Source organism: Tachysurus vachellii, chromosome 23 (genome assembly GCF_030014155.1).
Source record: "Tachysurus vachellii isolate PV-2020 chromosome 23, HZAU_Pvac_v1, whole genome shotgun sequence".
In the NCBI taxonomy this organism is placed as follows: domain Eukaryota; kingdom Metazoa; phylum Chordata; class Actinopteri; order Siluriformes; family Bagridae; genus Tachysurus; species Tachysurus vachellii.
In genome coordinates this window covers 11,359,111-11,375,139 of record NC_083482.1, presented here as the reverse complement: position 1 = coordinate 11,375,139, position 16,029 = coordinate 11,359,111, and the positions used below count along the sequence as shown (strand labels likewise).

The 16,029-nt window shown below is 38.2% G+C and overlaps 2 protein-coding genes across 4 annotated transcripts in view; one reads left to right on the top strand and one right to left on the bottom strand.

Moving 5' to 3' along the window:
- Positions 1–5,266, top strand: part of coro2ba (coronin, actin binding protein, 2Ba) — a 46,511-nt gene extending 41,245 nt beyond the window's left edge. For all 3 annotated transcript variants that reach the window (XM_060859735.1, XM_060859736.1, XM_060859738.1), the window contains exons 10-12: positions 1,583–1,673; positions 2,667–2,806; positions 3,838–5,266. In XM_060859735.1, the coding sequence (XP_060715718.1) occupies positions 1,583–1,673; positions 2,667–2,806; positions 3,838–4,008 (402 nt within the window). In that variant the 3' untranslated portion in view covers positions 4,009–5,266. The remainder of the gene's footprint in view (positions 1–1,582; positions 1,674–2,666; positions 2,807–3,837) is intronic.
- Positions 5,267–8,126: 2,860 nt separating this feature from the next.
- Positions 8,127–13,407, bottom strand: anp32a (acidic (leucine-rich) nuclear phosphoprotein 32 family, member A). Its single transcript, XM_060859739.1, has 7 exons — positions 13,249–13,407; positions 10,733–10,882; positions 10,510–10,632; positions 9,899–10,097; positions 9,627–9,745; positions 9,473–9,527; positions 8,127–9,037 (listed from the first exon to the last, which is right to left on the bottom strand). Exons 1-7 carry the CDS (start codon positions 13,300–13,302, stop codon positions 8,973–8,975), a joined length of 765 nt encoding a protein of 254 aa, XP_060715722.1. The 5' UTR covers positions 13,303–13,407; the 3' UTR covers positions 8,127–8,972.
- Between the last annotated feature and the right edge of the window lie 2,622 nt (positions 13,408–16,029).

Sequence of the window (16,029 nt, the reverse complement as noted above, 5' to 3'; positions counted from 1 at the left end):
CTGAATACTATTTCATTTTTTAATTCTTCGTTTTTTTGTTCTTCATCAATGCTCCTCTGAAAATAAGGCTTTAATTGTCTAACATCATGGGATACGAGGCAGTGGATTGGGCATGGTTTATGTAAAGACTGCAGTTTCTGTCTACGTATTTCAGTGCAGTGAACAAACTGCTAGCATATAATTATTCTGACTCACACTGTCTCACTTTCTGTTCATTACACACACACACTGATGTTAATGTTAGGGTAAAGCTCATCACACACACAAACACATGCATACACACTAGTCATCTGGAACTGCTAATATATATATATATATATATATATATATATATATATATATATATATATATATATATATATATATATATACATATATATATATATATATACTGTCCTGAAATATGTCCTCAAGATCACCAGTATCAAATCACCAGCATTCGATCGATCATAAAGCACTTCCATATATAGCAGTGTGTAATTTCATCTCATACAGCAGACTATTGAATCCTTGAATCTGATCGGACAGTAGGTGTTGATTTATTTTCTATAACAGTGAGTATGATGATAGCACAAGGTATAATCCAAAAACTATGATTTTATTAATGTGCTTGTTCTAATACATTAATCACAGTGTTTATAGTAACACATTCTTGGAGATTTGCATCTGACATGAGATATAATCTACAGTAATCTAATACTACAATGGATGCAAAATGTCACTTAACAAGAAGTGTTAAAAAATAAAGTTATTTTAAAATAATTTTTTTTTTTTAAAAAATAAAAAAAATGAATGATATGGTGAAGCTTTTGTGAATCTGTAAATATGTTTATTTAATGTTCATGGAAGGAATCTCCAGTGTCAGCACTTTGTATTTGTATGTCTGTAAGTCCATCATGGCACAAGCAACTTTGCTCTTTCTGGTTTCTTGTTAGCACAAAAATAATTCTTATGTTATTCGCTTCAACAAAGAAGAGATATGGAAATGACTTTTGTTTAGTTGGACGTCTCACAAGATTAATTCTAACTATAACGATTAAAAGTATGACATGTACTGAATGTATAATCAACAAGTCGCTGTTTATAGGAAAAAAGGCTCCGTATTGTGTATTTTTCTAGTAGAACACGTCCTGAAGTGTTTTATTTCTCAAACAGCATGCTGGTAAATTGATGGTTTAGAGGTGGAATAATTAACCCTTTAACCTGACATTCTTTTTCAATTTTTCCTACATTACCTGATATAAGCTGTAGTGACTAAAGAATATGTTTAAATTGTGAGAAAGAATAGATTTTTAAGTTTGGAAAAATTATCCCAGTGTCTGTGCCGTGTCAAAAATTGAGAGAGAAAAAGCACGTGTGGATCACGATAATCAGTCCAATCAGTACAATGCAGCCTCTCAAGGAGGCTTGTCAATTCAGAAATCTCTGCCTCTTTAATTAGCATTGGCTTTAATGTGCGGCTGTCTGAGTAGTGCATTTGCTAATCCATTAGCTACAGTGTGAAAGCCTGTAGTAACACAGCAATAGTTAGAAAACAGCATGCCTGACCGGTGTGTTTTAAGTGAGTGCGGTCTGTTTGCAGTCGGAGACGTATCAGGAAGACATCTACCCCATGACTCCAGGAACAGAAGCCTCTCTCTCCGCTGATGAGTGGCTCAGTGGTGTCAACCGAGGTAAAGATTTCACTTGCAACTGCAAATATGTCTCAATCAATTTAGATTAATTTTCATTTTTGATTTGTTAAATCATCTTTTTTTTTTATGAAAAATGTGATCTGATAATATCAGTATTTTTTTTTGCTTGTTGTGTATTAAGAAGTTGATTGTAAATAATCCAAAAGATATTGAGCCCATTGATCCAAAATGGCTAGTGCAACTCTCTTCAAGGGTTCAAGGCATTTTAAATATTTACTGAACTGATTTTCCCCCCCAATATGTAAAAATATATGCTTGGATCAATGTGTCTAATAAGAATATTATTTTCAGGACATTTTGAATATATAGACATTTGGCTGAATAATAGTGCAAGGATGATATAGATTATATGGTTATTAAACCTCTCATTACAGATACAGTACCCCTTTGCTGTTATAATAACCTTCACTCCACAAAGAAGGCTTTAAAGTAGAATGTTGAGGACAGGCACTGACGTTGGGTGAGGACGACTGGAGTGCATTCAGTGTTCCAGTTCATCCCAAAGGTGTTCAGTGGGGTTGAGGTTAGGACTCTGTGCACGATAGTCTTTATAGAGTTTGCTTTGTGCATAGAGGCATTGTCATGCTGAAACAAGTTTGGGCCTCTTAGTTCCAGTGAATGGAAATGGTAATCCTACCGCATACAGTGACATTGTATACAGTTGTTTGTTTCCAGCTTTGTTTCAACAGTTTGGGGAAGTTTTACAGCCCTAAGAACCACATAGGGCTGTAATCGTTAGGTGTGCAAATATTCTTGGCCAAAGAGTGTCCAAATATAAGTCAGAAATATACAAAATTGAATAACATACTATACATCATTTCAGTATTTGAGTCATTTATTTTGTCCTGACGGACAATATTGATAAATATTAAGGTAGTTATAAAGACGATATGGGTTAAATATGATGAGAATTGGTGTGTGTGTGTGTGTGTGTGTGTGTGTGTGTGTGTGTTTGTGTGTGTGTGACTTCAGGGCCAGTGTTGATGTCTCTTAAGGAGGGTTACAGCAGACCCAGTAAGCTGGTGTTCAAGGCCCCAGTGAAGGAGAAGAAGAGTGTGGTGGTGAACGGGATTGACCTGCTGGAAAATGTGCCTCCCCGCACTGAGAATGAGGTGCCTGTGCTCTGTATGCATTACATTTTTTAAAGAATCCAGCGTATAAATACACACTATGTGTAAACTCAGGCGTAAGCTTGGTTAAGATCAGGGTGGAACCTTAATCTGAACCTAGACCTGTAACCTGCACCGGTTCTGAAGACTTGATATTCCATTACACTAAATACAAAATCTATATGGGTCAATGAACATATGGTTGACCTTAGGTTCCATCCTTTGCTCCAGTTGTTGTCTGTTCAACCTGCTATGTGTTCCCCCATTGTCCACTTGGGTTTTTTATGGTTATTTATGATTCTTTTTGGAATATGGATTATGGATGAAAAAAGTCTTTTGTATCTTTAGAGCACATGTTTTTAAAACAACTGTAAAGTACATTTGAATTTAAAGCAAAAAAGACCTTAGACCTTATACTATAGACAACTGTGTCACAATTTGCTATTTGGAATGTTTCCTAAGTACCTTTAGTACTTAGGTAAAAAATGAAAAACAATGGTGTCATGTACATACTCATGAGGGACACCATCCAAGGAACAAGCCAGCAATGAGACAGTTTTGTACTTTTTTGAGAGTTTATATTTCCAAATTTACTGCTGTACATTTTAATAGGAGTCAGAATGTCAGCAACCGGCGCAGCATGCAGAGAGTCAGTACAAACTTTGACACAGTTACCCAAGCAACGTAATACTGTACAAGCAAAATTCAGCATTGTCATTAGGAGAGCAGTATGTACTTTGGTAGGGTTATTTAATTTTAAATGTTTTTTTCTTACTTTAATGCCTAAACATACCTGCAGGTGAATTAGCTATCCTGAGTTCACCATCGTTGAGAGCAAGTGTATGCAATCGAATTGGTATATATTCTTATAGAAGTCTCAAAAATAAAACTCATCCTGGGAATTTAACTAACAGGTATCCAGTCATGTTAATATATGAGCTATTTAAGTTAATTTAATTATGCCTGTTGCTGTTATCGGGTCATTATTTGGACATGGGTGTACTCATATATTATACATATATTCCTATCTTTAGCTCTTGCGGATGTTCTTCAAGCAGCAGGATGAGTTGCGGCGGCTGAAAGACGAGCTAGCGCAGAAGGACGTCAAAATACGACAACTGGAGCTAGAGCTGAACAACCTGAGAAACAGTCCGAACATCAACAACCGCAACAACAATAACAATAGCAGTGACAACAGCATGTGACCAGGGTCAAGCCCTTATAAATTAACTCCTAGTACTGCTGAACATCCTCCTGGATACCCCTCTCTTATATCCCACAAGACCAAGCGTTTGTCTCCACCAAGCAGTGTCTCACTCTGATCCTAACTGTTGATGCCTTTAAAGCTGTCTGACTCTACTGGGGTATAAGTTGACCCCTTTATCACTAAAACCTCTCACACCTTATGGCCTGTGTTTACTGCTGCTTTCCCAGCAGTATCAGTATACCTACGGCTCAAATTCACAAACAAATATAAAGATCTGCAGAAGAAAAGTAGTTCAAAGGGACAAAATATTCTTTACTATTTCTTCCTGCTATTTAATGCTATTAATTGATATTTTAATCATTTTTACATATATGTTCTCTCTTTCTCTGTCTTTCACCTTTATCCATATTCCTCCTCAGTTGTGGATATGTGGGCAGCCAAATTTGCAGTATTGGATTAGAATGGTTTTGACAGGTTATTTTCATACAAGCCATTAACTGTATTATTATTTCTGTGTGTTTTCTTTATAATTGTAATTATTTATTTTGTTCTTATTAAGTTTTCCCCAAATACGTATTGTTTTAAATAATTAAGCTCATCTCATCTTTAACCATGGATGTAGAGACAGAGATCACTAGCTGGTCAACCAAATATGTCTTCTAGAAGTCATTCTACTTGTCTTGTCTTTTTTTTTTGTCTTAGAATTTTGAAGATTCAATGTCTGATTTACTTAAGAAGGGATTTTGAATGAATGCTGCAGTTTGTAGTGTTTAAATGAATCATATCTCTGCAATACAATTTGACTTGTAATTGGACTTGCTTCATTTCAGACCTGTTTTTTCTGGACCATAAATAGGCTCCGCCCCAAATAGAACAGCGTTCCTTCTTACAAACTGCTCCTTTAATATCCAAAGATATCTAATGCATTATCTGAGATCGCCTCTCTCCTGTAGTGTCCAAACTTCCATTCTGACATGACAACAATCCCATGCAGCTTTTAATCACATTCTAGTGAAACACAAAACTGTATTTATTGTATTGTATTAGTAGATTGTTCAAAGGTTCGGATCTGAGTGTAAGCGCAATGCCAAGTTAACAGACAACACATTCACAACACAGTACACCAGAACTAATACCTAATACAGTAACACTATACACAGCTAGAATTTAACCTAATGTAACTGTGTCGTCACTAAAATAACCATCAGAAGTGTGTTCATGTTCTGCTACAAGTAAAAGGGTAGCAAACTGTAAACACCTTTTGTACCTTTTATCTTTGTATTTATATTTCTATCTAAAAAATGTGCATTTAATGTACCTTTAAATCTAAAAGCTGAACAATAATTACGGCCCAATAACGTACCTTAAAGATACACTATATTCACATTTTCAGATGAAATATAAGATGAATAAAATATGTATACTTTCAGGTTCCACTCCAGCGATGAGGAAAAATCCATTTTCGTACAATTATTTTTCAGAGAGAGTAAAGAAACGAGATAACGATAGAGAAGCAGTGCATATATTTAGGCACTGATTGATGTGGAAAAACATGAACATAGTGAGTGATTAGTAGGTAAGAATGGCTGAAAATCTACAGTACAGGCAACGGTATATAGAAACAAATGTCTTACATTTATTTTAATTGCTTGTAAGACATTCAGCATATTTGCTGAAAGTGTTCATTGTGTGTAGGTGGTTAATGATTGTACATTTTAACCAATCTGTCTGGGGTTTTTTTTGGAAAGGCTGAAGGGACTGATCATGACCCTCTCATAACTGAACAATGAATTGCATTATATAACATAAATCACCCAGGAATATAAGCAGTATTTAGTCAATTATACTAATGTCATATTTAATATTGAAAACAGTGGCTAATGTGATATAATAAAATTGGGTTAACATTGATATAAGAGTAGAGGAGAGCAGGACTCCTGCCAGACTGATCCTGGATTCATGTCAATCTCTCCTTTGAACTCACCGATAGAAGTACAGACAAATTTTGCTTCTGATCGTATCATCTGGTGTGCTCTTCACTTTCTGTGATTTGTGTACGTGTGATTGAAATGAGGCCTTACTTCATTTAGAATCAGCGCCACACCTGCGGCTTTTAAACCCCTGGACTGCACGTAGACAGAAAGCTGGCTGATGTTTGACTACGGACCATGTAGGAAACATTTATGCTCCTGAACTACTGTCTCATAAAAATAATCTCACCTCCTTTAAAGTTGTGGCTTATTCCTGCATCATGCATAGTAAACAGAAGAGCATGAAAACATACTCATCCTTTCGGGTCTCAAGACATCCCTGCTCCAAACACACCTGATCCGGTGGGCCACCTCTTGAGAAATGCTGTGCTGAACAACCCCAGAGGCATGTATATTATTATTGTTTATACCAAAGTATTGAGTATTTGTAGATCCAGATTCAGCTGCAGATCATCCGTTTATATTACTGTGTACATTCTAATACACTACGGTTTGTACATTAACAGCTAATTCGATGTGGACTTTATTATGCTGCATCTAATTTAAGACAAATAAAGTTAAAAACTGTTAACAAAAAATTAACGTATAATCAGTAATAAGGTGAAGCTTTCTATACTAAGTTTATTGAGGGAAGGAGTCTCCAAAGTCAGTACTTTATCTGCCAGTCGTCAGGATGAAGGTTTCTTGAAAACCTGACAAATTTTTTTTTTTATCTCATTTATGTCACTCTCTCTCTCTCTCTCTCTCTCTCACACACACACACACACTCTCACACACATTAGCAATAATTGAGGCTGAGTGAAATGTTTCTATCTGCTAAACATAAGAGATAACATCAGCTAACTTTTCTTGGGGAAGTTCCACAACATATCAAATAACAGCTAAATAGATTAGTAGTACGGTGAGACTCAAATAAAATAGTAAATATTCAAACCTTTTCAATGGTACAAGAGAAATAAACTTTTTTACATGCTGTTATTGGAAAATAATCACCTTGGAGCTCCCCATTGTTTTATTCTTTATGTAACGGTGCCACAGCAATTTTATACAAAAGGCAGCGTGATGATGATGTTTGAAGAAGACCAAAGTAGGATAAACTTCCAGTGTTTAATGTGTCGCTTATTCAATAGCATTTCTGTCCCTTTCAAATAAAAATCTTCATCAGTACACATGTAGTACTCTATTCCAAATACTCAAATAGGAAAATTGTGGAAAGGAGTATATCATACTATAGCAAAGCCTCAGTAATTCATTGTTAGTTAATGATTGTAGTTGTTACCAGTTTAAAAGAGTATTTGTAATGTAGCTGGATGAATTTTTAGGCGTTTATGTGTAATGCCTTTAGAGTTCCTTTCATTCAAGGTCCTTGAAGTCATTCCTGTGCAATACCGATTTCCTCCACTAGGTGACATCAGTATGAGCCAGTCAGTCTGTCCCAGGCAACAGCCAAAACAATACAGGGAAAAGGACCTTGCACTTTCATGTGCTTTGATATTATAATCACTGGAACTGTCTGAAACCTCACATTTAACTAGTTTAAAACTAGAAAAGACATTGTGGAATACAACTGTGACTTAAACCTAAATAGATTTTTCCCTTTATAAACAAATCCACTTCACTCCTTATCATCAAGAATGCTGACGTCTTTCTCAATCGTCTAATTTTTTTTCTCCATTTTAATAATAAAAACAAACAAAAAAAGGTATAATTTAGAGCCACCAAATACACGTCAGAATGCCTTTGCGTTAAATCATCTCTGAATATTTACAAAATATCCAGACTGAGGAAAAAAAATTAAAAATAAATCACAGAAATGTCTAACAGCTCAGAATTCCTTCGCTTTAAATAACCCATAATGATCTCTGAATATTCACACAAATATCCAGACAAAAAGAACACACACAAAAATACACGCTATATCCTTTCCCTGAGCTTACAGTTACAATTTCGTTCGAGAGGCTGATTTTAATGGAACGTGCTTGTATGTAGTGAGGCTAAACACAGCTGTGTAACGTTAACGTAGTAACTAATGACTTAGATGGAGAAATCAAAGTGATTTCACTGTGATCATGAGCTCGGTACATTCTGCTGGATCACCGTTTGCCAAAATTACTTTACAGCTGCATGTGTTTTCATTTGTTTTATTACAGTTAACTGTTACAACTGAGATTAATGGTGAAAAATGTCTGCCGTTATCAAAGGGAATAGAAAAAAATATATTTGGTCATTATTTACAAAGAACACGGGACCTCTGAACTATCCACGCAAGAAGGAGAAAGGGTTTCTAGGAGTCATTTGACAAGGGCAGACATTCAGTTCTAAACATTAAAAAAAAAAAAAAAAGAAAATAATAACAAAATAAAATAATCACATTGAGAGGTTGTACTGTGCAGGATCCGATGCCTCCTCCGTGCCCGAACAGGACGTCACATGATCACGACAAGACGAAAGAGACGCAATGTACACAAACAAAATAGGTGTGATTTTTTAAAAAAAAGGTGGGTAAGAAAACCCTCTTGAAATCCAGTAGTCAAATTTAAAATAGAGCCAGACATGCTGTTTTTAAAAGGTTTTTGGTATTTTTTTGTCATTTAAATACATAAGTCATACCCAGCAATCTGTATAAGCAATCTGTATAGGCATCAACAGTAAAGAGAAAAAAAGAAAAATTACAAAGAACAAACTCAGTTTTGGACAATAGGAAATTTCCACTCCTGTGCTGCCAGTCGTGTGAAGAGGTTTAAGAGAGAAAGAAAAGAATGGGGGCAAACAAAGTATTTAAAAAAAAAAAAAAGAAAAGAAAAAAAAACAAACAAAAAAAAAAAACTAATATTTAAACTGTGTCCTCATATATCTACTAACCCACCCCTACCATTTGCATACCTCCCCAAAACCACCGCAAAATTACATTAGGACATAGAAACAGAGGGTTAAAACAGTCAGATCACAAAGGGAATCCGAGAGTGCATGTTCAGTCATCATCCTCCTCTCCTTCTTCATCCAACTCCCTTTTCCTCTTTTGTCCCCTCTCTTCCTCTGCAACAGATACATAATAAAAAGCATATTTTACTCCACTGAAATCTGAGACTTAAACTATGTATTTTTCATTGGCACAATTCAAGTGCATCCACCATTGTTAACATTTTCTGTGTGAAACTTTTAAAAACAAGTGTTAAGTTCGTTTCCCCAAATGTATATTGACAGAATAGGATTGCCCTTGCTGCATCTCTAATGGAAATAACATGCCACGATCTATATTGTCGACAATATAGATGAACGAGAACAGTACAGATGTTGTTCCTAAATAACAAATAATTGATTTCAGGTAGAATTCTGCTTTAATATCACAATGCAATTGGAAAGCTTCTGTGGTGCTCTGAGGTATATTTAAGATGAGTACATATCCTTAAAAATCATGTTTGCTCTATATCCAAATGTCAATTGCTAAATAAACACAGCTAATTTGCTTACCGTAGTCATCTTCGTCATCAACTTCCCCGTCATTTAAGTCTTCTTCCTCTTCCTCCTAAAAAAGAATTTTTTTTTTAAAAAAACCAAAGAAAAAAAAACCTCCTTCCTCATAAGTGACATTATGTCAAAGGACTAAACATGATGCAGCATTCACCTCTCCACTGACATCTTCCTCCTCTTCTTCCTCCCCTTCCTCTTCATCTTCCTCATCTCCTTCTTCTTCATCTTCATCTCCGGGAGCTGCATCTTCATCGTACTCCTCCTCGTCTACTTCTGCAAAATGCAAAACCCTTCCTCAGTTAACTTTTTAAATAAATAAATGGTGTGTGTATAAATATATATGAGAAATGTGTCATATCATGTAGCCATATGGTGCATGTGGTGAATGGGAATGCAGCAACTCAAACAGGAAAGAATAAACAATACCATCATCTTCATCTTCTTCGTCATCCAATCCCTCAACGTAGGCCTCTGTGTCAGAGTCAGGTGCCTCTTTATCCTCTTTGTCATAGCCATCGAGATACGTCAACTGAGGCAGTAGCTTAAAGACGTTTTCTCTGTAGTCGTTTAAGTTTGTCACCTCGCAGTTGAACAGGTCTAAACTTTTGAGGCTTTCCAATTTTTTCTGTTGAAACACGAACATTTCAGAATTAAGTTAAATTCTTCCCATAAAAATATCTCCATATTTCACCTAAGCATGATGCACCACAATTTCTGTGGCTCACAAAAGCTATATAATATAATATAATATATATATATATATATATATATATATATATATATATATATATATATATATATATACATACATACATACACACACACACAATATATATATTATTTTAAAAATACTTTTGTAAACGTCAAACTAGACTGTGAACTTTGTTATATGACTGCTTCATTACTACATTAGTTTAATGACAAAGTACAAATAAGTAAGTACACAAGAACCTGCATGTCTACAACGGTTAATGTTTATTCTATGGTGCAGTACAGACACTTAAAAGGTGTACAGCCTCTGTTGCCTTAAAACTCACCAGTGGTTCAATGGTGCTGAGATCTTTGATCTTGTTGCCACTGAGGTTGAGATGGGTGAGATTGGGACATTTCTCTGCCAGTACCTCCAAACCACCCGAGATTCTGTTATCGCTAAGCTCGAGCTATTACAAACAAAAACACAACCACCTTTATTAAAGATGCCAATGCAAGGTCAGCCATAATGAAGTGTTTTTTTCAGCAATAAGAACACCATATTTGTACCTTTTTGAGTTTGTTAAGCTTGGGCAAGTTGGCGACTGAAGTTAAGCCAACGTTGATTGTACTTAGAAACTCCAGCTCCTCGAACTCGTCTGTAAGGCCTTCGATTTTGCCTTCATTTGACCGGCAGTTGTCGAGCACGAGTTCTTTCACCTGATAAAAGATACAACAGATGTTAATGTGTTAATAAAAGTGGAAATAAAACCAAACTCGGGATGTGTACAAGTTTCCTACACTGCACTTCTGCATCAGTCAAAAGTGCTTGGTGTTGGACTGGTTTCCGGTTCATGTTGCAAGCTTAAATTGAGTCAACTCACTGCTGTTGCCAGCTTTTGACTCAGAGTGTAGCTCGCTTGGATTACAGGGAATGTTTTCTCTTACAATTCTTAATGAACGAGTCACCACTTCATATAACTCACACATTATTAATTAGGCCTTTTAATGCAATCAGGATGGAACTGTATCATTGTTGACCATCCTGAGCCTGATAAAAGCCTCAAAAATTGTTTTAATACAGAAAACACTTTTTTTAGTGATTAGAGGTTACAACGGTTTCCATTCAGTCATACGTTGTTGTTTTTTGCAATGTGACTCAATATCTATTTTACTGAAGGGTTAATGAACCTTTTCCCTGTATAATGTTCCAAATGAAAGCTTTAAAACCCCCATTTTCTTTATTGTAGTTACTTGAGGTGTAGCTTTATTCTGTGAACATGTAAAAATGTCTAGAAAATAGATTTAAGTCCATGTTCAGGCTCAGCATATACACTTAATACACCGAGTAAAGAAATCCCCTGTTGCCTTGGTGGAGCCGTTACATCTTGTCGATTACAGTCATCAGCAGTCTACAGCAATGACCGATTATTCGCCTCAGCTCTGTTCATTGCTTTGACTCGCCGCGTTTTTCCCCCTCACACAACAAAATGGCTGTCTGCGCCACGAGCCGCGTCTGTTAGCTTTAGCACTGAAAAGATTACAAACTGGCGGGGTTTTTTTCTCTCTCTCTCTAAAAGGACAAACAAAAGCAAGAACATGGCGCCGAGCAGGCCAGGTTTTGACGAGTTAAGTCAAATCGCCTTAAATTGTCCCAGGAGTCCAGACACGAGCTAAAGAATTCAGGAGTAGGAGGGGCAGGTAACACGACGTAGCCGAAATGCTACCAAGTTTGTGCGTAAAACCCACCAATTTTATTTGATTTTTGACCGACTGTTAAAGCGAATTTCGAAAACAGGAATAGATTTGATGGTTTACTCGACGGTGGACTGTAGAAAGAGATTGTTCGGGCTGCAGGAACGGTACGTTTAGTCGATTAAACGCCGTGTGCCTTTGTTGCTGGATAAAATGGCGGCTTGTCCTAGATGTCGGAACTGGAGCAGCGCCGCTGAGTTGCGTAGCGGCTCCTCACACAAACAGAAATCCAGAGCGCAGCCATGCGCCTCAAAACATCCCCAGCACGTTAGTTTATAACAGGAGATCAGACAGGCTCGGAAAGGACGCTTAATTACAGTCTGCGTTTGTAAGACGTGTATTTTGGACACGTATTAGAAAGAACCGTTTGGAGACTTCGGTAATGTTGCGTTGGGATTCATCTGTAACCAAACGTAGCTCACACTTCGGGGGAAAACACCGACAGCTTGTGTGTGTAATTTCCCGAGCACGTCGTGGTTATTACAAGTGCTCGTTCTCTCGTTGCATCCTCAGTACCTACAGAATGCAGTTTTAATGGGGTTTCGCGCGCCTTTACGCAACTCCATGTAAAGATGACACCGAAAATTGAACAGCAATCGCGTGGTTGTGCTCCACACAGCATGTAGTCGCGCGCACATACACACGCATATACACACACTTACACACGCCAATACCGTGGGATTTTTTTTTTTCTAACGTTCAGTTTTGGTGCAGATTGTCTGGTTAAAAAATTCCAGCTCTAACCGTCCTAAAAAAATAATTACAACAGTTCAAACTAAAATAGTACACCGGTCAGATCGCCTGCACAGCGAATTAAAACGTGCCCCACAAGTTGCTGAAGTCGCCAGGTGAACCCAGAGGAATGGTATTTATTAAGAGGAAACGAACAGCAGAAGGGTTTGAATGGTAAGGCTGATTTTATTGTGCAGCCTCTGGGATGCAAAGGAAAAGGGCGCGATCGGGGCTACAAAGTTACAAATATGGCTTCTCATGCCGCTTCCCTTGTTTATACGCTGGCTACACAATGCGCGTTACTGTTACAGTTTCACAGCCAAGCAAAGCGATCGATCAGGAGCCTCGAAAAGTTGAGAAAACCGAGCAAACTGCGAAAGCCTTGGTCCGTGCGTAAACACGTCGAGTTATTCAGCACTGTGACCGCGGCCCCGCTTTAACAAAGTCACCTCAAACTTTTCATTCAACACATCAAGTTGACGGCGTGCACATCTAAAGCTGGCCATCTACCTTCCAGCACTGAGTTTATTCTAGCAGCGATTTTACTTCTCAAAAAAAAAAAAAAATCACCCAAGTAGCTAAAGCGTAAAGCAGCTTACGTCCGACGGCGTTCGGTTACGCAATTCCAGGTGAATCCTCTTCTTCATGTCCATCCTGAGGGTCTGTGAGTGACGGATTTAATAAAAGAGCGCAGTTAAGACTTGGGAGTCTTCGCTGCACATTCAGCTATAGCCCCTTTACAAACTAGAGCTTGCCAGTCTGCCAAACTTGACGCCTGCAGGAGGCGGGAGTTGGGTGTGGGATTGTCGTCACCGCGGACTAATCAGAGACGCGCATTCGAGTCTGAACGTCCTTAGCACAAGAGGCGCAGCCAACCAACGTCCGACCTGAAATCGGGTGGGGTTTACAGAGGGAGGGTTTGGTTGATCCAGTAAAGTCTGTTTTAGGGTGACGGGTGACATCTATGCGTTAAAATCACCCAAAGTGGCGAAGGCGCCAAAGATTAAACTAGACTAGATCTAGTGCGCTGGCTGTTTAAGCAGCACGTCCTCGATAAGGTAAAGATATCAGGACAGCATTTATGTGTTACATTTTTCTTCTTCTTTTTCTTCCAAAAAATGTATTTAAACTGAATCAACGCAGCATATTGTAGAGATAAACATTGCAGAATTTCATTACTCTGGACCACCTGGCGGAAATACAGCTGCTAATGTTTCGAGTGTATTTTGGAAGTAAATAATTTATTATAGCAATCAATTTAGGATGTTCTGTGGCACAGCGTCATGATAAACGGACCCCTCCCCCTTCCAGAGAGCGCGCACAATGGCAGCCATCAGTTTAACTTCAATTCGATTACACTACAAACAAATGTGCTCTTTTAACGCGCGTCTAAACCCCGTGACACGCAAACACGCGTCTGTAACAACATTTCATTTAGTAAGAAATGTAGCATCCTGATGCGTAGGTCGTGTGTAGAGCGCGTGTCGGCTCGTGCGCACCGGGTTCTATTGCGCCTGTTTACATTGGGACTTAATTGCAACTGTATGCTTATTAGATCACTGCTCTTTATCGCTGGTGCCCTCAGTGGCAATACAGATTCGATAAGATTTCCGTTCCCCTCCGTGTTTAAAAAAAAAAAAAAACACCATTGTCACATGCGTTTGACTGCCACATGGCGAACTCCAACCAAGAAGCCATTCTTATCACTCCAGAGTTCAAACCAGCCAATAGAATTTTAAGGGGGAATTCACTTCCGCATCAGCCAGAAGGTTAAAAAAAAAAGCCCAAAAAAACACACAAGGTCACCTGACTGTGCTCGGCGCCATCTTGCCCGCAAAACACAACGCATTCCATAATAATAAAAATACCATTTATTGACCGTAAAACCGAACAAAAATATATAATAATAGACGTTACCTATTATTGTGCTGATTTCTGTATGTCGCTCCGCTACCCCTTAAAAACAACAGTAGAGCAAATGCCTGGCGTATGATTGCTTTCACAAACGCGCTGGCACGAGAGAGCGCACTGCACAGACGACTCTCGGCTTTTATCATGATTTGTTTTTGTTGTTGTTTTTTTTTTCGAATTCGGTTCATAGCAGGAATGCTTTGCCTTTGAAGGAAGTAAAAAAAAAATCTTCTTCTCTCGATCTGGCCACTTATTCCGACTGGCGCATGCAAGGCTCATCTCAAGCTCTTTGGAGTGTACTTGCGCATTAGTGGAGAGCATTTTCTCCTCTGGGTGTGTCCGTGTGCTCGGAGCGCCCTTTGCTGCAGCGCGCGTGCTGTTCACACACACTACGTGCGCGAAGTGCGCAAAGCCACGGCGCTCTCACATACACCTCGGTCTGGGCACGCGACACTCCACGCACCACTATCGCGTGCGTGAACGGCTCGTAACGTCACAGGAATGGACACGGTCAATTGTGCAAACATGAGCATTGCTTTTCTTTTTTTTTTTTTTTTTTGATGGACGTGAGAAGAAAATGGTATCGTTGCCATAGTATAACCAGATGTTAAGGATAAATAAGGCTATGAAAGTCACAGGGCGCGTCTGTGGTTTAACAGCACATACGCGCATTTAGTCTGTTTGAATAATGCAAAAGGCTGTACTGAGTGAGATGCACACACGGGTGCACTGAGTGAGATGCACACACAGGGGTGCACTGAGTGAGATGCACACACAGGGGTGCACTGAGTGAGATGCACACACAGGGGTGCACTGAGTGAGATGCACACACAGGGGTGCACTGAGTGAGATGCACACACAGGGGTGCACTGAGTGAGATGCGCAAGCATGGTGCACCTACACAAATTCTGCATCTGCAAAGGAGATTGTAATGACGTGTCACCATAAACCAAGACGGTGATTCACCCAGTGCAATTTAAGAACCAACACCCTCTGCTGCTATGTTATATAATACACATTTGGTTTATGGGTTTTCTGTGAAATTTGAGACAATACAATCGGCGTTTGAAGAAATTATGGAGACAGAATAATACCATAGCTATTACACAGGCACATACTGTAGAATGCTGGATTTGCACTTTATATTCTTATATGTATACAGAGTATCTGCATATTTGTAAGATGACATTTATATATATAAATATATATGTATATGTATTGCGCATGCTCATTCACTCCTACATGTGCCTGCGGGTAGGGTGGCATTTCTTTCTCCTTTGTAGTTTCATAAACACTTTGACACTGTGTACTGCTGAGTGAAACCAGCAGATGGCGCCTTAAGACGATGAGAGTTAAACCTGCCAACTCATGGTTTATGAATGTCAGAAAGGGAAACGTACATCAATACATCAAAGTACAAAAATGTGGAAATAATATAAATGAAATGTTGATACGTTGCAACAAAACAG